Source organism: Notamacropus eugenii, chromosome 1 (genome assembly GCF_028372415.1).
Source record: "Notamacropus eugenii isolate mMacEug1 chromosome 1, mMacEug1.pri_v2, whole genome shotgun sequence".
Classification (NCBI taxonomy): domain Eukaryota; kingdom Metazoa; phylum Chordata; class Mammalia; order Diprotodontia; family Macropodidae; genus Notamacropus; species Notamacropus eugenii.
The window spans coordinates 735,914,164-735,934,941 of record NC_092872.1 but is presented as its reverse complement, the minus strand read 5'-3'; the positions used below and the strand labels follow the sequence as shown (position 1 = coordinate 735,934,941).

Here is a 20,778-nt window from a genome sequence, read left to right as displayed (position 1 = left end):
AGATTTGTCTTTGACCAAGGTTAAGGGGTAGCCTTTGGTCCAACTTTGGAGTCCATCTTTGCACAGGTTTAGGCAAGGGTCAACTCTAGGACAGGGTTAAGAGTTCAGTCTTTGGTCCTTCAGGGTCTGGTCTGTGGCTGGGGAAATGCATTTCTCTACATGAAACCTATAGACCTTGATGAACATTTAACCCTGCTAGCAGGCCTCAATCATGCTGGGTTCTAACCGCTGACCTCACCAGCCTGGATACAGGGACTCTGGTAAACTATCCAGATTCTAACAGGGCTGGCCTTTTAAGAATCACTTCTGATAGTGCACAAAGATGACTGCCCAAAAGAAGACCTGAAAGAGGAGAGGAAGTAGGCATTCCACAGAGTCAGGAGCCCAAGAGGCAAAGATAAGAATCAGTCAGCAAACCATTAGAACATTCATGTTTATTGGGAGGGATGTTCCAGCTTTCTTTCCTCAGCATCTTTCTCTAACCCCAGCCCTTTTTCCTGGGGGATCTCAGTGACAGAAGGACCAAAGACCTGCAGCATCTGCTTCCCAAGACTAAGAAGGGCTGATCCATGCTAAGACACTGGGCAAAAGTCAGGCAGCCTGTGTCTTAGAACCTCTGATCTTCCCCAGACTTTAGTTAAACTCTGACTTCTACCCTTGACGTCCTGGCCACAGGAAGCCCTGGCCTGCCCTGGTGCTCTTGGCTGCCAAGAGGGAGTAGAAAAGATCTGCAGATGGGACCAACTCCCCTTTGTTGTGGTGGTGGGGATGGCTGGGGGCAAGGAGAGACGGTGAAGAAGCCTGGCACATACTCCTCTGGCTCAGGATGAGATGACTCAAAGCTTTGGCTATTGCTGCCCAATTACATAGGTTGCAGGGGGCACAACTGGAAATGAGGGCCAGGGCCATGTTCTCCCAGAGCATGTGGAGGGTAGAGGAGTGCCCCATAGAGCATTCTGTGTCCCCTGTGCCCAGGGCTTCAGGAAGCAGGCAAGTTGTCCTGTTTCTGGGTTCAGGTTCCAAGGGTTGCCTCTTTTTCCTGGCCCAGGGGGAGGAGGAAGCTGAGTCCAGAACAAGGAAAGATGCCAGGCATAGGAGAAAAGGATAGTTCCCCACTGCACCCAAGCCCCTGACCTGTTTCCCCACTCTCTTTTGTGACATTCAGCACCCACCATACCAGCACAGCTCCCATCCAGTGGCAGCCAGGCCTGCCCCACCTCCCAGGCTAAAGTGCAAATGCCTCCAGGGCGGGGCTCTCAACATCCTTCCTGGGCTGGAGGGGTGCTTGGGGATTTTCCACAAAGGGAAGGAAGAGATCCTGACTTAGGAGTTCTGTTTGGGTACCACTCAGGGCCCTCCCACCCCAGGCTCAAGGTGCTAAGTGGACAGCCCAAGCCTTTGGGGCTGCCACTCACTGTCCAAGACCAGAGCAGCAAGTCCTAAAGGATTCAAGGTCAGTCTGTCCAGCTGGCCTGGATGTGCGGTCAGCAGAGGCACTTCCAGGAAGGGAAGCTAGAGGAGCAGGGGGGACTGGTACAGGGACTCCATCCTTGCTCCGCTCACCGAGGCTTGCGCTGGGCCTGCTGGAGGCGCCGACTCAGGTCATCAATGCGGACGTTTTTGAGCTGCAGCAGATGTTCCAGCCTCCGTACCTTCATCTGAAGGACCTGAAAGACCAGGACAGCAAGGTGTCCACCCCCCACCCTTGGCCCAGCAACTTCAGCTGGGCTGAGACCCCATTAGCACAGTGGGCTGAACAAAGCCACTCATCATCTGTCCACTCACTCATCCATCCATCCATCCACCCATCCATCCATCATTTATCCAACCATCTATTCATCACTTTATGTAACCATCTATCCATCCATTTATCCAACCATCTATCCATCCATTTATCCAACTATCTATCCATCCATTTATCCATGTATTCATTCATTCATTCATTCATCCATCCATCCATCATCCATCCATCCATCCATTTATCCCACCATCTATCCATCCATCCTCCATCCATCCATCCATCTATCCATCCATTTATCCAATCATCTATCTATCCATTCATTCATCCACCCATCATCCATCCATCTAGCCACGCATACATGCATCCACTCATCCATTTATCCATCTATCCATTCATTTAACCAATCATCTATTCATCATCCATCCATCCCTCTATCTATCCATTCACTTGACAAGCATTTACCAACTTTGTTTTATTTCATACACATTTGTGTATATGTATACATGTATACACATGCACATACATACATAAAATATATATATATATACAATTTACTTATAATAGATTATTTTCCCCAAAAGAGAACGTGAACTCCCTGAGAGAAGGGACCGCTATATTTTGTCTTTGTTCTCCTAGCGTCTGGTACAGAGTAAGAGTCATTTCAGAGTGGGGGGCACTGGCCCCTGGGGAAGATCAAGAAAGGCTGGGGGGGAGGTGACCCTTGAGCTGAGTTTTGAAGGAAGCTGGAGATTCTGAGAGGCAGAGGTGAGGACAGAGTACATGTGGAGGAGAGATGTGCAAAGTCATGGAGAAGAGAGATAGGATGCTGGGTGTGAAGAACGACAGGGCCACTGGGTACAACTTTAGGGTGAGGAATTCTGGGAATATATATGTGTGTGAGTGTGTGTGGATAAGTGTACCTATGTCTGTATGTTTTGTATTGTGTTTATACCTGATACAGTGATACGTTAGGATTAGGGTGAGACACAAAAACTTCTGGCCTCTCAAGTCCCTCCTCTGACTCAGTTTCCCCATTAGTTACCACAAACCCCCTCCAATTTCTCACACCACTTCACCAGATCAATAGAAAGATCCCATCATGCCAGGCTGTCCTTGGACCCAAAGTGTTTTCCCCATAATCCCTCCTCCCTCTTAAGCTGTAAGTTCCTTGGGGACAGGATCTGCCCTCGCCTACTTCTCTATCTAGCACTCCTTGCAAACACTAGGTGTTTAATAAACACATGATGAATGAATGCCAGGGAACCCGGGATGGGCAGCAGAGATGCTCACCTGGACAGTCTCCTGGGATGCCAGCAGCTCTTGTTCCTTCTCAGCCATCTGGACTAGGAAGTTTGGGTCTCCCTGCAAGGCCTGGCTGTATGCAGGGGGAAACTTGCCCCCCCTGGGGGGTACATGCTCCCATGACACACCCTGCAAAAGCCACTGGGCAGCCTTCCTTCCCCCCCTCCCAGATTCCCTTGGTACCCTGCTTCCTCCTCCTAACCCCATTCCCTCCATCTCTTCCCCGTCATCCTTCTCCCTCCTTTATCTTCCAAACTATCCTACCATCTCTAGCCCAAGCATCTCTAGAGGTGTGAAGGCTGGAGGAGCCTGGGGAAGAAATCCCCAATGTGCTGCCTGAACTCTGGGTATACTGGAGCCACTCACAGAAGGAGGATCCTTTACCTGAGTGGCCCTGCTTTCTGGGGGTCCGTGGTGCCACCCCCTTGGGTCTTCTGGGAGAAACCTGTGTGAGAAAAAACAAGACGGATGATAGAAGATTATGGGCTCTACTTCTACATAATGGTCTTTTGGGGTGGGGGAAGGGGGAAGAGGTGCAGAACACACACTCACACCCTTGAGAGCAGTTATTTCTGCCCATCAGAATCTGGAGTCAAAGGATCTGGGTTCAAGTCTTACCTTCAAGTCTCACCACCTACTTGACCATGGACAAGACCCAACCTCCCTGGGCCTCAGTTTCCTTCTGTATAAAATGAGAAGTTCTGCTGTGTTTATGGCATTATTTGTTTGTTGTTTTTTTCCTTTTCTTGTTTTGTATTTAAGTTTAAAATCAATTTTAAAATTTACAAAAGAACAAATAAAAATCTAAAAAATAAAATGAGAAGGACTGAATGAGATGACCTCTGAAGGTCCTGTCAGCTCTGGCTCCCTGACCTCATCTGTAAAGTGAGGGGACTGAAATAGATAGATAGCCTCCAATCTTAGGGTCCTAGAGTGGGAATAGAGTACCTCAGTTTCCTCATCTGTTACCTCCCTCTTAGGGTTGTAAAGAGCTTAGCACAGTGCCTGGCACATTGTGAGTGGCATATAAATATTAGTTATTTAGTATTAGTCCTCATCAGCCTGGGATCCCTGAGGGTAAGGACCATGACTGCCCAGACAGACTAGAGATTCCCTGCAAACACGTGTCCTGGCTCTCCTATCAGACCCACATTCCCAGAGGATGGTGAGACAAAGGGGAAGAATCCCTATCATGAGAATGAAGTCATCCTGAGGACAGGAACCTGTTCTGTCCAGCACCCATCACAGACAAAGGCTCCATGAGGCAGATCTTCCGCACATGACCTCTCCTCCAAGGGCAAATGCCCCAGCACATGCGGCCACAAATGATGCCTTTCTCCCTCTCAAAGTGAGACCCAGTAGGATTAAGTGGAACTGCCCAAGGTCATTCAGTGAGCCTGGGACAATGCTAAAGACTAGAATTCGGATCTCCTGCCTCCCACCCTGATGATGAGCCATGCCAGGGGCCCCAGAGGTCAGGGGACTCCAGGGATCAGGCACCAGGCACAGTTTAGAGAAGAGAGAGGATGACAAAGGAAATGACCTTACCCATATCCATGTAGTTACTGCCTTCCCGGAGACCCAGCTCCTGTGGGGAAACATACACATAGTCCTACTCAAGGAGGGGAGCATGATATCCCCTCCCTCCCCCATCCCTGCCTGTGGCCAAGAGACCCGGGGCCTTTGGACTCAAGGCCTGGAGGTTCCCTCCCCCTGAGACCAGGGCCAAAGTCATTCCCCACCCCCACCCACCCCCTGAGACTGACTTCAGATACCTTACCCTCCCCTCAATAAGCAAGGGGCTTTCCCTAAGTGGGGAGAGGATTAACTCTCAAGCCATATTTCACAGGCAGCCGTGTACTCTGCCAACACATAAGGCCAGGGAGGCCTTGTTCAACCCAGAAGGAGGGTGAAGGAGAGGATAGGTCGCACATGGACCTGAGACGAGCCAACTCCCTGTTTTCTTTGCTTCTTTTCCTCTAGCCTCTGCCGCAGTGGGATCAACACCAGTTCCACTACTCCGGGGGAGCACTGGGCAATCTTCTGGATCACATCCTCAGGGATCGAGAAATTCAGCTTGTGTAACACCTTCCTGCAATAGACCAGGGTCCTTCAGGTGTGGAGAGGGCAGTCATGCACACACAGACACACACAGACACACACGGACACACACACATACACATACACAGCAAGAGAGGGAGAAGGAAGACCACATCTTGAGGTGTCCAGGCCTCAAGACCACACCCAGGAGGCGGCTGGAGAATGATTCAAGGCAGGAGGGATCACAAAACAGCAAGCATCCCTTGGCCAGCAGAGGCGTCCAATCTGGGACACCAAGCCCAGCACACTCAACGCCAGCCTGCTGAGATCCAATCTCACTAAGGACAGAAACGCAGACCAGGGAAGGAAAGTGCTGGCCACAGGGACCCAGAACCACCATTTAGGGCTTTGCCAGCCGTCCAGCTCAACTGATACTCAAGAAAGAACCCTGCTCCGACATCCCAGGCAAGTGGCCAACCTGCCTCTGTCCGAGGGTCTCCAAGGACCCAGAACCACTGCATCCAAAAACAACCCTTTCTCCTTTGGGGCTTCTATAGTTGTTACCATTGTTGGAGGCCCACTAAGACCTCCAGTTCTTTTTCAAATAAACTGCTCCCTAACCTTAGTTCCTCCGTCTTCTATTTGTAAAGTTGATTCTTTTGAACCCTAAAGTTTTTTTTTCTGATACCAGGCCTCAACCGACCTCTTCATCTCTTCCCACCTCCCCACCTCCCACCTTTCTGGTCCTACCCTCTGGGGACCATCAAATCCTTGAAACCCTATCATTCCCTGCCCCTTCCCTGACTTCTCCAGGCTAAACATCTCGAGTTCCTTGAATTTATCTTCATGTGGCACAGACTCCAGTCCCTCCACCATCCTGGCTGCTCTCTGAGTCATTTATGTCCTTCTTAAACAATTGCACCCAGAACAGAACCCAGTTCTCCCAGTGTGGTCTAACCAGGGCAGAGGACAGAAGAACCATTAGCTTAGACCTCGAAGAGATTCTCCTCTTCACTCAGTCCAAAACCAGATTCACTATTTTGGCTGCTGCATCCCACTGAAAAGCAGTGTGGTCTGATGGATGGAAAGCCCAGGATTCCAACCCAGACTCTGACACATTCACTGGCCCTTGAGTGTGATCCTTGAGCACATCTTTTAGCTTTTCAATGCCTGGGGCAATTCTCTAACCTCTAAACCTTATAAAGAGCCACTAACCGGCTTTGGTGATGGGACTTTCATTCTCTGGGAATTCCTCATACCCTTGAAATCCCAGACCTGGGCCCAATCCCAACACAGGATTGAATCAAATTGATCTTGCAATCCACTAAGACCTCCCGTTTTTCTTCAGACAAACTGCTCCCTGACTATGGTTCCTCTGTCTTGTACTGGAGAGGCTGATTTTTTGGAACCCAAATGGAACACATCCTAATTATTCCTACTGAGTTTCACCTTATTAGATGAAACTAGCCTGGCAAGATCTTTCATTTGGTACATTAGCTCTCTCTCTCTCCTGGTATTGTGCCAACTTGTGAAACAGGACCAGATGAAGCACTCTCTTTATAGAGAGATATGATGGACTCAGGATGAAGGATGAGGCAGACATTTTGGGACTTGGCCAATGCTGGAATTGGCTTTGCGAGTCGATGCATATTTGTTATGAGGGCTGGTTGGCTTGTTTTTCCCTCCATGGGGAGGTGCCAGGAGAGGAAATGAAAGCTTGTTAATTGTAAAAATTAAATTTTAAAAAAGAAATGGGCCTTCAATATTAGTTGAATAAATGGCGATTTTTATAGATTTTTTAAATAGAACTAGATGACTTAACTAGTTTCATTTCTGGGAAGTCAGAGATTAAGGGAGAGGAGAGAAGTTTCTTCTACAGGAAGGGAAGAAAAAACTATAGATTTTAGCTGCATCTTTTGTCAGGGAGTGAAACAAGTCTTGAGATAAGAAACAAAATGTGACTTATGATTTCAGCGAGAGAAAGAGACCAGCAGGTGGTTTTCCTGACGTCAGGCAAGGCTGTAGAAAGGTAACAAACAGGATGGTATCTCCTCCTGTCCCATTTCTGGGGGCATGACACTTGCTTATGTGCACTCATACAGTCTTCTAAAACAAAATAGAACCTTAGATAAAACACAGATCAAACTGTTTCTTTTCTGGCCCACACAGACTTGATCGAATCACTATGGTGAACTTCTGGTGTGCAAACTCCTTCCTAGGATCTTTCAGCAATAACTCTGAAATTTGAGGCCCTGGAGAGTTGCCTGAAGCACTGTGCAGGATCCACAACCAGTATATGTCAGAGACAGGACCTGAACCCAGATCCCAGGTCTTCCTGGTCCAAGGCTGGCCCCCTATGCATTAGCCCCATGCTGCTGACTCTCAAAAACCAGACCATTGGGTCTAAAATAGTCCCTAATTTGGTTGTGAAGACAAACAAAAATTTGAAATCCATATAGTGGTACTTCATACTGTTAATCGTGGCCAGATAATCCAAACAGCCAATGGATTTTTTTAAATCTAATTTGCTCTGAAATGCATCCTCTGAATTCCTTTTACCCAGAAAACAGTAGCACCTTCCTAATTTTGCTTGCCTGAGACGAATGAGCTGACTCTCTACAATTCTCACAACAGACAGTGCAAGGCCAGAGGTGACAGGGAGAGAGTGACCTGAGAATCCTGGGAGACTGAGAGAAACTTGAATGATGATGTTAACATGGAATGTCCACTCCAGAAGGAGAGAGAGAGGAATCCCCTCAACTCTGAGTCCTCTGACCCTATCCCCTCCCAGCTGAAGGTTAAGCTCACCTATTCAGGTGAATCCAGTTGTTGATTTTCTGCTGCACAGAATTAGCTGGAACGTAGTTATGCATCTCCACCATCTTGGGGAAGTAAAACTTCACTACCTCAGCAGCCAGGACTGGAGGAAACACACAAAGCCAGGTGAAGGGGAGGGACGTAGACAGAAGGGAGCCCCATGGAAGACAGGATGGAAGAGAAAAGGACAGAGAAAAGAAGAGGAGAGGAGGGAAAAGGAGAGCAAAGACAGAGAGCCAATGGGGGGGAGAGAGACGGATGGAGAGAGGATGAGGAAGAGAGAGAGGGAAGGAGAGGAGGAAAGAGGTAGAGAAAGAGAGGAAGAAAGAGGGGGAAGGGAGGAAGAAAGAGAGACAGATAAGACAGAAAGAGAGAGGAAAAGAGAGAAAGAGGGAGGGAGAGAGAGAAGGAGGAACGGAGAGAGAGGAGGGAGGGAGAGAGAAGGAGGGACGGGGAGGGAGAGAGAAGGAGGGACGGGGAGGGAGAGAGAAGGAGGGACGGGGAGGGAGAGAAAGGAGGGAGGGAGAGAGGGAGGGAGAGAGAGAGAAAGCAAGAGAAGGAGTGAGGGAGAGGGAGAGAGGAAGAAAGGGGAAAGAGAGGAAGAAAGAGAGACAGAGAAAGAAAGAGAGAGACAGAGAGAGAAGAACAAGGCAAAAGATTAGGAGGGTGGACAAGAAAGGAGGAAGAGGAAGATAGGCAAGGATGGAGTAAAGGGGAGAAAACAAAGTAGGAGGAAGAAAGGAGAGGTTGGGGGGAAAGAAAAAGAAGAATTAAGGAGAGGAAAGGAAGGGAATGGGAGGAAAAGAAAATCGGGACAAGTCTGTTTCTAGAGAGGTCAATCACAGGCAGCCACAGAGCTCATTCCTCTGGATAATGTCAAGATTGACAAATGGAGAAACTGAGGCTCCCCAGTCAGAGCGAGGCCAGGTGGTCGCTGGGCATCCAGGAACCCAGCGCTCCCAGTCAAAGAACCTCCCTGTCCTCTCCTCCCCTGCCTACCCCAAACCCAACACACCAAGGGAAAGGTGAAAGACAACAGGCAAAGCTTTTTGTGGGTTGTTGAAGTGGGAGTTGTTGTTTGGTGGGGATGGCAGTGAGGTGACACTGCCACCTGCTGATCAAGAGCTTTCACTTCAACCTGTTTTTCTGTTAATGTCCTACTAACCCATCAGGGCTGGCCCCTGCTTCCAGGATCCGCCGCAGGCTTAGGGGTCAGAGCACCGCTGCTGTCCCCTTCCAGGGAAGAATCCCACACGGTGGACCTCCCACTGCCCCAGCCCCTCTAGAACAGTCAACTGACAAAGAGGAGTGTGAAAAGCGAAAAGGGGGGTGCCCAACCCTTCTCCCTTCCTCCCCTCACTTGTCTGAGATTCACTTTCAAGGGCACCACTCCCACGGCCTTGGAAGCCGGGCTTGAAGAGTGAAAATGGGCAGGTGATGGAGAAGAGACAACAAAGGGGACAGTCAGGAGGAGATAGAGATGGGAGGGAAGGAGGACAGAGGAGAGGGAGGTAGAATGGAGAAATAGGATGGGGGAGAGGAATCCAAGGATCATGGCTCAAAGCTGGAAGGGACCCCAAGGGTCATGGCTCAAAGCTAGAAGGACCCACTTGCAGGGGAGGTCGGCTGAGGGATGAGGGAAAGGGCTGGCTGGCTGGCTGGCTGGCTGGCTGGATGGATGGATGGATGGACGGACGGATGACAAGGATCAAGGACAGAGGTGAAGAGAGATGGGGAAAGGGTGAAGAAGAAAGAGGGACGAGAGTGGGATGGGCGCTAGGGAGAGGAGGGGAGAAGGAGGGAGAGCGGAAAGGTAGGAGATGGACAGACTGGGGGATGGAGAAGGGGCTGGAGGCACATAAGAAGAGGGGTGAAGGAAAGTGAGACATGCAGCAGGAGTAGACGGCACGGGCGCCACAAGGCGGGAGGATGGAGGGCAGAACAGTGGGGAGTGACTCGACTGAAGAGGATGGAGGGGTAAAAGACAGGGGGCCAGGGATGGACAGAAAGAGGATGGGGTCGAGGCGGAGCTGGGGAGCTCAGAAAAGGAAGCTCGTGGCTCTCGGGGCGCCTTCCGAAGGCAGGTTCACGCCCCCGTCTCCGCTATTTAGGGGTGCTCCTGCCCGGCCCCGGCCCCGCCCACTTAGAATGCGGCCCCGCCCCCAGCCCTGCGCCCCCCGCCTCACCTCCGTCACTGAAGTCCCGCGAGAGGTTCCGCTTGGGCCGGGACAGGGGAATGTTGTCCACCCACTGGTACAGCTGATGCAGGACCTCGTCGTCCACGCCGCCCGCCATGAGCGCCCACGGCCCTCCCGACCCACCCAGGTCTCGGTCCCTTCCTCAGCCTTAGCTCCGACCGTTCGGCTGCCGCTCCTCCCGCCGCCCCCAGCGTCCGCCGCTGCCTGCGGAGCCCGCGCCTGGAACCCCGCCTGGGGGGCGGCCATATTGTTTACGGGAACCATGGCAACCGGGGCGGCTGCCCCCGCCCCGAGGCGTTTCGGGAGTTGTAGTTCTCGATGCGCCCGCCCATGCCAGAGGCCCCGGCCAATGGGAAGAAAGGAAGCCAAGGGAGGCGGAGCAAATCCTGGACTGGGCGCCAGAAGGAACGTCCAAGACCTCGCAGCCCAAGCCAAGGCGCGCTGTAGAGAGGGGGCTTAAAGCCCAGGCGCTGTGACCCAGATCCTAGGGTTTGCCGGCTACATGATGCTGAAGGAAGGAGGGCAGGTAGAAGGAGAGGAACTCTAGCCCCCTCCACCTTCCTGGTGCCTGAAATCCCCCCTTAGAGCTTGGTCTCCTGAGGACCCTCACTGCAGGGCTAGGGGAGGCCTTGGAGCAGACAATGGCCAGAATGGACTTTAGGACACAGAAGGTCAGAGCGAGGAGGGGCCTGAGGGCTCGCAGTGTCAGAGAACACATCAGAACTGACAGCTCAAAATACTGTAGATGGAATGAACCTTGCTCAGCCCCCCCTTCATTTGTAAAATGGGAAAGATGTGACACCTGGGGCAAGTGCCCCAGGGTGCCTGGGCAGTAAGAGGGCACTGGGTGCCAGAAAGGAGGGAGCCCCGAAAACGTGGTAAAGTTCACAGTTTGACCGTGGGGCAGGATATCTGAAAAGGACTTAATAGGACCAGCTTTCCAACAAGGAAAAACCTCTCTCCTCAAACATGGCATTTGTCATCACCTCTGGGAATTAGGTAAGCAGGAATTGAAAAGGAGGGTGGGGAGAGCAAGGGGAACCTTGGAGTTCCTCTGGAGCTGAACAGCACATGAGAAGAAAGGATGGGACAGGGTGGGACCTGCCTCTTGGCTTTTTTCTAAGGGAAAAAGGGATCAGCCATGGCCCGACTCTGTAGACAAGGACTTGGTACTGCCTGTCTGAAATGGGAACCAAGTGACTTAACTTGTTACCTAGTGACTTCTTAAGGAGAAAAAAGTTCAGATGTTTGACAAGCTGGTATCAACATTAGCAGAGAAGAATCTCTAGGAGAGATCTGCTCAAAAAGCACCCACCCCCATTCTACGAGTTAGAGATTTGACTTTGAGGCCACATGTGGCCCTCCAGGTCCTCAAGTGCCACATGTGGCCTGGAGGCAGGAGGTTCCCCACCCCTGACTTGAATTAATACTTTGTTCCATTAAAGATGACTATCTCTCAGGGCCTAGTAGGCCAGGCATTTCTGCCTCAATGTGGTTTCTTAATCTCATGCTCTAGCAGAAATCAGTGCTTTCAGGCAAGAAGTTTTCCTGGGGGACTTTGGAATGTGGGGCACTTAGGGTAAGGTCAAAAAAGGGCAGTTTTACTTCCAGAAAGGAGGGACTTCTGAAAGCTAGCACCTCCTGATCTGGGAGAGGAAAAGGTCCCTAAATCATCCTCACAACCCCAGGATCCAAAGCCTTCCTGTTTCCACTGATAAGTTCCTCCCCAGCCTTGGAAGTGACAGTGATATTCAGAACACCTTGGATGGACTCCACTACTTCCTAGCAGAGTAAACGGAACCAGATTCAAATTCTGGCTCTTCTACTTACTTGTGTGTGACCTAGGACAAGCCATTTCAGCCCACCAGGCCTCAGTACTCTCCTCTGTAAAATGAAGAGAATTCCACTAACTCGGCTTGGCTCCAGAGGGCTGCAACTGGAAGGACTTCAGCCAATCCAATTCCACCATGTTTCTTTTTTTGATACGGAGCTGAGGTCACAGAGCTGATAAGCCACAGGATTTGAACACACATCCTCTGAGTCCATTGGATGAGGGGGACAGACTTTGCAAAGAAGGCTGATTCCTAACAATCCCAGCTGCCCCAAAGTGGAACAGGCTGCCTCAGAAGGTATGCCTTGGTTGGAGGCTTTCAGATAACTGTCACCTGTTGCTAGATAGTGTAGAAACAATCCAAGTATGGCTTGGACTATCTGTCCTGGAAACCGTAAGGTTCTCTGATTGGATGACCTCCAATATATCAAAATAATAACAGCAGCTGGCATTTACACAGTGATTTAAGGTTTTTAAAGCATTTTACACCCACTACCACATTTGATGCTCACAGCAATCCTGGGAGGTAGTTCCCCATTTTACAGATGGGGAAGCTGAGGCAAACAGGTTAAGTGACTTGCCCAGGGCCATATGGATAATACATCTGAAACAGGATTCAAACTCAGGTCTTCCTGCCTTCAAGTTCAAAACTATCTCTACATACATTAAATCATTTTACCTCTCTGTGAATCAGTTTCCCAAACTATGAAATGGGGATGATATACTACCTACCTCAAAGAAGTGTCTTGAGACTCCAATGAGATATTAACAATTTGGCCTCAGTCTTCAGCCTGTGTTCTAACAATACAACCTCCAGTTAGTCACACAAACTAGCTTCAGCAAAATAATACAGTAGAAAAAGGTGCTGGACATGGAGTGTGATTCTGGACAAGTGACTTAACCTCTGGATGCCTCAGTTTTCTCATTTGTAAAACAGGGATAATAACCTACCTCCCAGACAGGGAGCCTCCTTTAGCTTTTCACACTCTTGTCCTGACTCTGGCCCCTTCAACTTGGCAACTATCTCCCGAGGTCTCATTACCACCAGAACCTTGTTCTCCAGCACTAAGATGTATTGACTGATAAAGGCTCTTGAGGGATTTTTGAAAACCAAAAAACATTATAGAAATACCAGCTGTCATTACTAATTGCCTGAGGCAGGATTTGAACCAGGTCTTTCTGACATCAAGCCTACTGCCCTGTTACCCCATATTACCTTGCCTAGGGCCACCTGGTTGAAGCCAGGTCCTCTGATGCCAAATCTAATTCTTTCCCATGACATCACACTCCCAGTCCTTCAAACCAACCAAGGCTGGGAAAGGGGAAAGCAGGTAACTGCCATCCCTGCTCCCCAGTCCCCCAGGACGACTAGAGGCTGTAAAGATCTGGGACTGGGCACAGACAATAATAACACATTCAACAGTGGTTTGAGGCATAAGAAGGATTTCCTCATAACAACCCTATGGGATAGATGGTGTTACAGAGGAAGCACCAGCTGAGAGGCTGAATTCGAATCCAGGTCTCATCTCCAGGTCCAGTGCTCTTCCCACCATGCTACTAAACCACAGAAAGCTGACACACACACCCCCCCAAGAGATGCCTTTTGTTTCTTCCTGCTTCCTCTTTCCAAGCTGAAAATCCCATGGAACCCTCAGAGACTTGGGAAGTCCCAGAGCTCCCAGAAAGAGCTGCCTATAAAAAAAGTCAATGAATTTGCCAAGGACTCAATCACCAGCTTAGCTTTAGGGATGGAAACTTACAAAGTCTCTGACCAACTTCACGGTTTGGTGATGGTCCAGGAGCAAAGCAATGAACGGTCCCTAGGACAGGTCATCAAAAGGACAGGTCACCAAAAGCACGGGTCATCCTGACCTGTTCTTGAAGAAGAGTCCAAATCTCAGCTCTATGAATTATGGAACCTTGAATAAAGCAATTTCCCATCTCCGCCTCTGTTTTCTTATCTGTAAAACTAGGAGGCATGGCTCAGGGATAAAAGCTAAGATTCTGAAGAAAACCTAGACTTTTCTTCTTCTTTAGGGTGACCTTGGGCAAATCACTTTCCTTCCCTGAGTCTCCATTTTTTCATTAGTAAAATGAGTGGGTTGGAACTAGGCAGCCTCTAAGGTTAGCTCTAAATTGATGATTCTCTGAACCTACTCTCAGTCCCAGCCTCTCCTGAAGTGGGGAGCTCTTCACATTCCTTTTCCTTGAGGTTAGGAGCTTCAGCTCCCCAGGCCTCAGTTTCCTCATCTGTAAAATGAGGGGGCTGGACTAAAATGAACTCTGAGGCACCTACCAGCTCTGGATCTAGGATCCTCTGATAAGAAGGAACAAGGTCTCCCTGTCTCCGGCTTTGGACCAGATGACTTTGGCCATCCCTTGATTTCAGCTCTAAGTGATCCCACACTCTTATAGCACCAGAAACCCAAACAAAGAAGCCTCCTTGAGTGATCCTGAGGTCATGATGATGGGGAGGAGTAGGGGAAGAAGGGCAGGTGTTGGGAGGAGAGAGCTCTAGCCACCCCCAGCTACAGTGAGCACATCTACTAGGGAATAGAAGAGAACAGAACCCTGTTCAAGGGACAAATCCCTGAAAACCTGCCAAGTAGCTCCAGAGAAGCAGGCAAACCGGTTTGGGAGAGGGAGTGGCCTGGCCTACCGCCCAGCCCCTGACCCCCCACTGGCCTCCCCAGAGTAGGTGCAGAGAGCTTGGGGGGTTGGGAAGAATAAAGACTTTAGAGATCATCTGATTCAGCTCCCTTGTTTTACAGATAAGGAAACTAAGTCTGGAAAGCGACGTAGCCAGGTAACACAGGTCCAGATGGCAGGAATTAGATTCAAATCCAAGCCCTCTGATTCTAAAACTGACTCTCTGTGTGTTTCTAGACCAGAGAGAGGAGGGCAGTGAACCACCAGGTCCAAAGCTAGAGGTGTGGCTGGCTACCACCCAATGGCAGACAACAGAATCAGTCTTCAGGGAGCTCCCAGTCTGATCAGGAAGGTTAGAAGCGAGTCAAATTTCCAGTGGACTTTGGCAGGGAGAGCCCAGGCCAAAGGGGTTGCTGATGCCCAACCCCTTCCCCCACCCTCCTCCTCACATAGACTTGCTACAGGTAAGACAACAGGCCATTGCCTGGTTGGTGGACCGAAGAACTCAGACCCACTGAGGGATACAAATATTTTGTCTTTCCATTCCCAGTGTCCAACACAATGCCTTGCACACAATCAGCCCTTGATAAATAACCTCTTGAATGGAGAAGCACTGACCTGTGACCCAACCAAGTGATTTAATCTCTCTGGGCCTCAGTTTCCTCATCTGGAAAATGAAGGGTTGTACTTCAAGGGTCTCTTCTGGCAATGCATCTAAGATCCTGTGGCTTCCCTTCCCAGCCCCCTCCTGCCCTCTCTGCATAGATTTCCCCTCTTCCTAGATGTGTCTTGGCATTTCCCCCATTAGACTAGGTGTTCTTTGAGAGCAGGTACTGTGCCTTTGCCATTCTTTGCCTTGAGGCTTGCCACTGCATCTGCTACACTAGCATATCAGTGCTTACTTAGTAAATTCCCACTGACAACAAAAAAGCCAGGGCAATGGAGTCACTGGCCCAAACACTAAATTGTCAAACCACAAGATCTTAGTTCCCAGAAGTCTTCATTCCCCCATCGAGTCTCAGCCACAGGTCAGGCACCACAAGGATGTGCCCCAGGCCACCCAGTCTAAGCTGAACAAACACCTGAACACAGGGAGGTCTTCAGGAGCCCCACACCTACCTTTTGCACTTCTCTTGACTCTGGCCCCCTCCACTTTGCAACCATACTCTGTGGTCTCATTACTAGCAGGTCTTTATTCTCCAGTGCTAAGATGCTACTGACTGATAAAGTCTCCAGAGGGATTTCTACATTCTAACAGAAAACCCTGTACTAGCTAAAGGATTTAATCTCTAGTGGTAAAATTTCAAAAGATTATGATAGACACGTGGGGTAAAATGGGGGTGGGGACTTCCTTGCCCCTAGAGATGCCCATACATAAAGCCAACTATGGCCCCTGTCTACCACAAACACGCAGGGGGCACTCCATCTTTCTTTCCTTCCTCCCTGCTCAGCTATAACACTCTTGACTTGCCCAAGGTCACACAGAGAGTAAGGGACACAAAGACAGGTCTTAAACTCAGGTCTTCTGAAGCCAGGGTTCTTTACTCATACCCAGACAATCAGTCTTTCCTAACCGTAACCCAGACCTAGCCGTTCTGCATGCCCATCCATCAAGGCAGAGGGTATATGCAATTACTTTCTCCTTTTGACCTCAAATGAAACTTGGGCAAAGACCTTCTTTCCCGGACCTCCAAAATGGATTTAGCCCTACCAAGTACAATCTCCACACAGCTTTACCACACCATTGCTGCCCTCCTCCCTCCTCGAATCTCGAACTCCTGGATCCCCATCCCTAGCAACATGGCTATGGGGAGGAGATTGAGATTGAGGTAGAGAAAGACATCCCCCAAAAGAAAGCCCAAGACACAAAGGACATCACCCCTCAGCTGTCAAAACACCCAACCCCCGGCAAAAGGGGATTGGAAGGGTTTATTGAATTCAGACTAGGAAAGAAATAGCTGGAATAGTTCGACCCGACCAGGGACCACCACCATCCTCCCTGCAGGTAAGGACACCTCCCCATCCCCCTGTCACCTTGTAACAGTTTAGGGAAGGTTCCATACAGAGGGAGAAGGGTGGGGGAGCATGGGGGACTAGGCAAGATGTGGCAGCTTTGGGATCCTGATCGTGCCCAAGAGAGAAACAGAGCCCCTCACACCTCAAGGAAAGAAAAAATGCTTGGGACTCATCCAGTCTCCCCCACAGCAGGGGGCCATGGGGGCCCTCCAAGGGAGACAGGGAGCCCAGGGGCAAGAAGAAATGAGCCCTTGGTTAGAAAAAAAAATCTATCAGAGGATAAGGAGGAGCAGTTTGGAAACCAGCTCCTGGGAGGTGGACAGTGTGCTTCTCTCAAAAGCTTCCCTTTGGAGTCGAGGGAGCCCTATGGGCACTTTAAAAACAAAAAGATTCCCTGGCAGACAGGCTTGGTGAAGGTGTGCAGCTCTGGGCCTGCTGCCATGCTGTGTCTAAGTGCTTTCTCAGGGGCCACCTCTTCAGGTCCCTCTTAGCCCCCTTCCCCAGGAACCCTACTAGGAACGGCCCCCTTCCCTAGTGCTCAATCTCCATGCAGAGTATGAAAGGCAAGAGACCAAGGGGACAAGGGGGGGGAGGGGTTCTGCAGGCTAGCACCCTCCTACCCACCAAGCAAAAGCTCTTTGACCTGACCCCTTTCCCTTCTACCAGCTGCCCCTGTGGATGGGACCTGCTGGTCAGTATTTGTAGGGCACTTTGGGGCAGGGCCTGCTCCTAAGGGACCCTCTCCACCCTATACACAACCCTGCCAATCACAGCAGGCATCCTAGCCCTGGGCAGCTGGGGAAGGAGGTAGGGAAAAGGTGAGGAAGGAGGAGGGGTAAGGGAAAGGCAACAGGAAGGCAGCTGGGCTGACTTCAGCCTGGCTCCCAGGTAGACACATGGCCTAGCCCAGTTCCCAAGGGGTGCAAGGGGGTGGGGCATTATCTAAGGGAGATGAACCCCGATGATGGAAACAGTTCCCCACCACCATCACCACCCCGTCCCTGAAAGAGCTGCCCTGGAAATCCCATACATGTCAGGACTGGGAGGCACCACGGCCCATGTCCAGGGACGATCCCCCCCCCAAATAAAGAGTTTATCAGGCTAAGTTCTGGTGTGCCAGGGCTCGGGATGACATCTGTCTGGCGTGGTTCTTTCTGGTCACATGGACCAAATCATGCTCCAAGTGAAGAATGTGGCTCTGGACACGGTCATCGATGGGGAAAGAGGTCAGGTACCGTTTGACCATGGCAAAGTATGCCATGGCCTCACCAAAACTGGGAACGGGCACTTCATCATCATCGTCATCGTCATCATCATCGTCATCATCATCATCATCGTCATCCTCATCTTCCTCATCACTCTCTGATTCGGAGTCCTCCCCGGCCTCCAGGAGCTGAACAGCAGGGCCCCCCTGCTCATACTGGGCTCCAAAGGCCACAAAACTGCCCCCTGCCCCACCACCGCCCTGGGACCAGTCTTCTGCCTCTAAGCCCTCTGAGGAACTCTCATCCTCCTCTTCTTCCTCCTCCTCCTCTCCTTCCTCTCCTTCCTCAGCCTCCTCTCCCTCCTCTTCCTCGCCCTCCTCATCCTCCGCGTCCTCCCCCTCCTCCTCCTCTTCGTCTTCCTCCTCATCACTCTTGAGGGTCACGTCGATGTGACCCACGCCTGGGCCACCGCCGAAGCCAGCCTCTCGGAAGCAGGCGGCAATGTCTGCGGGCTCCACGGCCTCCCACGCAGCCGCCACAAAGTGCAAAGCTTCAGGGAGGCCCAGCTGCAGCCGCGCCCGGTCGTGGTCCTCCAGGGCGGCCATGGCTTTGAGCAGCAGGGCCTGTCGGTAGTGCCCCTTGACCTGCTGGACAACCCCCCGCTCCAAGGGGTGAAGGGCATCGGAAGGGAAGAAGGCCACTTGAACGTGCCGCAGTTCCGAGACGTCTAGGGCTGGGGCGGCCGGCCGACTGGCCAACAGCAGGATCCTGCGGGACTCGTCGGCCATGCGGGCATCCAGGGCCTTCAGGTACTTGGCGAGCTCCTGGGCCGTGACGCCCCCCTTGGGGTTGGCAGTATAGTCACAGGGCAGGCCAGCCCGGGATCCCGAGGGCTTGGCCAGCTTGCCCACCACCAGCGGGGGAAGCTTCTCACTGCCATCGGCGTTGGCACACAGGAGCACCACGAGCCTCTCGGTGCCCCGCCGCGGGCTGGGCCGGGCCTCGCCGCCAAGGGCAGGGGCCTGGTCAGGTAGGAAGTTGTACCACAGGCAGGTCTCGGTGGCATTGAAGACATCCTGCGAGGCGTAGCCCTCGGCCAAGGCGGGCAGCTGCTCCTCCCACCAGCCCCGGCTGCCCGCACCACCGCCCCCTGCACCGCCCGCTGCGGCCGACGCCGAGGCCGGGGCCCGGGGAAGGGGAGGCGGCTGGGCCGGGGTCGGTGGCTGGGCCCGGCTCTTGGTCACCCCGTTCCTGGTCATGACCCCGTGCCTGCGGCGGAAGCGGTCCAGCCAGCCGTTGGAGGCGGTGAAGTCTTCCATGCCCAGCTCCTCGGCGATGCGCAGCGCCTTCTCCTTGAGGATGATGCCGTTGACCGGCAGGCCGGCGGCGCGGATCTGCTGGAACCAGGCGATGAGCAGCCCCTCAAGCTTGTCGTAGGGCGACAGCTTGTTGGTCTTGCGGCAGGTGGAGGCCACACCGAACTTGCGCTCGGACGCCAGGATGGCCCGCTTGTTCTTGAGGATGGTGCTCAGCGTGGACGGCGGGATGTTGAAGCGCCGGGCGATCTCGCCCTTGCGGAGGTCTGGGTTCTTCTCCACCTCCTGGATGATGTACGACTTCTCCCGGAACGTCAGCTGCCTCCGCTTGGGGCCCATGGTGGCCGGCCCCCTCCCCCCGCCCCGGACCCCCGGGCCGGCCCCGGGAGGGGGCGTCCCTGGGGCGGGGGGAGACAAAGCGGCCCACCCGGCCCCGGCCCCGGCCAAGCTGGCCACCGCGGCGCGCGGAGGCTGGCAGCGGGCTCTCCGGGCCCTGGGCTCCCGCCGCTGCCCGCCCGCCCGCCCGCTGCCCCGGGCTCCGCTGCCCGGGGCTGCCCGCCTCGCTCCGCTCCCTCGCTCCCCGCGTGAGGCAGCAGCAGGAAGTGAGGGGCAGCCCGGGCCGGCGCGGGGGGCGGGAGGGGATGGCCGAGTGGGGGAGGGTCTCCCTCTCTTTCCGAGGCCCAGCTCGCGTGGAGCAGGATCTCGCGGGAAGCCACAGGAACCCCTCCTTCCCCCGGACGCGAGTGGCTGCCCGCGGTCAGGAGGCACGCCCCCTTCTCCGCCCCCCGCCCCGGGCCACGGCGCTGCTGCCGGGGACCGCTGGAGGTCACTGTGGTCCGCTGGCCAGCCCGGGCATCGGCGGACCAGGGAAGGGGCCCAGACCCCCGGAGCCATCCGGGGATTGTTGACAACTAACAGACCTCCCTCTTCTTTCCCCTCCCCATCTCACTCCCGGATGGAAAATGCGAAGAAAGAAAGATGAAACCCGAAGGGCGGCCAGTCCGTGCCAGGGGCCTGAGGTCCTCTCTCGGGCTCCTCTAGATTACACTAGACAAGGACACGCTGCTTCTGCCACTGCCGGGAGAAAGGGAGGAATCCCCAAGAGAGGGGCTGGGGCGCTTCTGCAACTCAGAGGTGAGCGGTCCAAAAGGATCTGTGCCCTCGGCGATACTCCGTGGCTAACCCTTTGTGGCATCCCCCCTGGCAGGGGCAGCAGGCCTTGCCGATTCCCGAGCTCAGCGAACCAGAGCACGGAACCTAAGTAAAAGTGGCCTGCACCCACGCTCAGCTCCGCAAGAATGTCCGAAATCTACCCATACACCTACATTCTAGGGAGGCAAACATGTAACACATAAATGTATACAAAGTATACAAAAATTAATTACAAGGTAACACCAGGGGTAGGGTGTGGAGAGGCCTCAGTCGCTGGGGGAACCAGGAAAGGCCTTGCAGATGAGCAGGAACCGTTCTGCTGACCAGAAGGAACAGAAAGTAGGGGAAAGAATGAGAAAACACAATGATCTTAGGGTGTATAAACTAGAGCGTAAATTCAATTCAACAAAAAGCCTTCTATGAACTAGTCAGTGCCTGCTGTGAGTTGCTGCAAAGATTGTCCTTTACCTTGCTTTCTATCCACCTAGTTTAGCACAATGTAGATCATGAA

General features: G+C 52.4%; 2 protein-coding genes across 8 annotated transcripts; both read right to left on the bottom strand.

The window, feature by feature from the left end:
- Positions 1-416: 416 nt before the first annotated feature.
- Positions 417-16,102, bottom strand: SPEF1 (sperm flagellar 1). 7 transcript variants are annotated; one of them, XM_072637043.1, is made up of 10 exons: positions 14,226-16,102; positions 13,690-13,806; positions 10,087-12,727; positions 7,892-8,003; positions 4,982-5,135; positions 4,592-4,631; positions 3,428-3,488; positions 3,032-3,143; positions 1,564-1,667; positions 417-1,061 (listed from the first exon to the last, which is right to left on the bottom strand). In XM_072637043.1, the coding sequence occupies exons 3-10, from the start codon at positions 10,193-10,195 to the stop codon at positions 1,013-1,015; spliced, it is 741 nt and encodes a 246-aa protein (XP_072493144.1). In that variant the 5' UTR covers positions 10,196-12,727; positions 13,690-13,806; positions 14,226-16,102; the 3' UTR covers positions 417-1,012. The 7 variants fall into 7 exon arrangements, with proteins under 7 accessions (XP_072493144.1, XP_072493141.1, XP_072493145.1 ...); XM_072637040.1 differs by having other exon boundaries at positions 417-1,039; positions 14,226-14,517; XM_072637044.1 differs by having other exon boundaries at positions 417-1,667.
- A 363-nt stretch (positions 16,103-16,465) lies between these two features.
- On the bottom strand, positions 16,466-19,834 carry CENPB (centromere protein B). Its single transcript, XM_072637037.1, has one exon. The coding sequence runs from the start codon at positions 19,452-19,454 to the stop codon at positions 17,691-17,693; it is 1,764 nt and encodes a 587-aa protein (XP_072493138.1). The 5' UTR covers positions 19,455-19,834; the 3' UTR covers positions 16,466-17,690.
- Between the last annotated feature and the right edge of the window lie 944 nt (positions 19,835-20,778).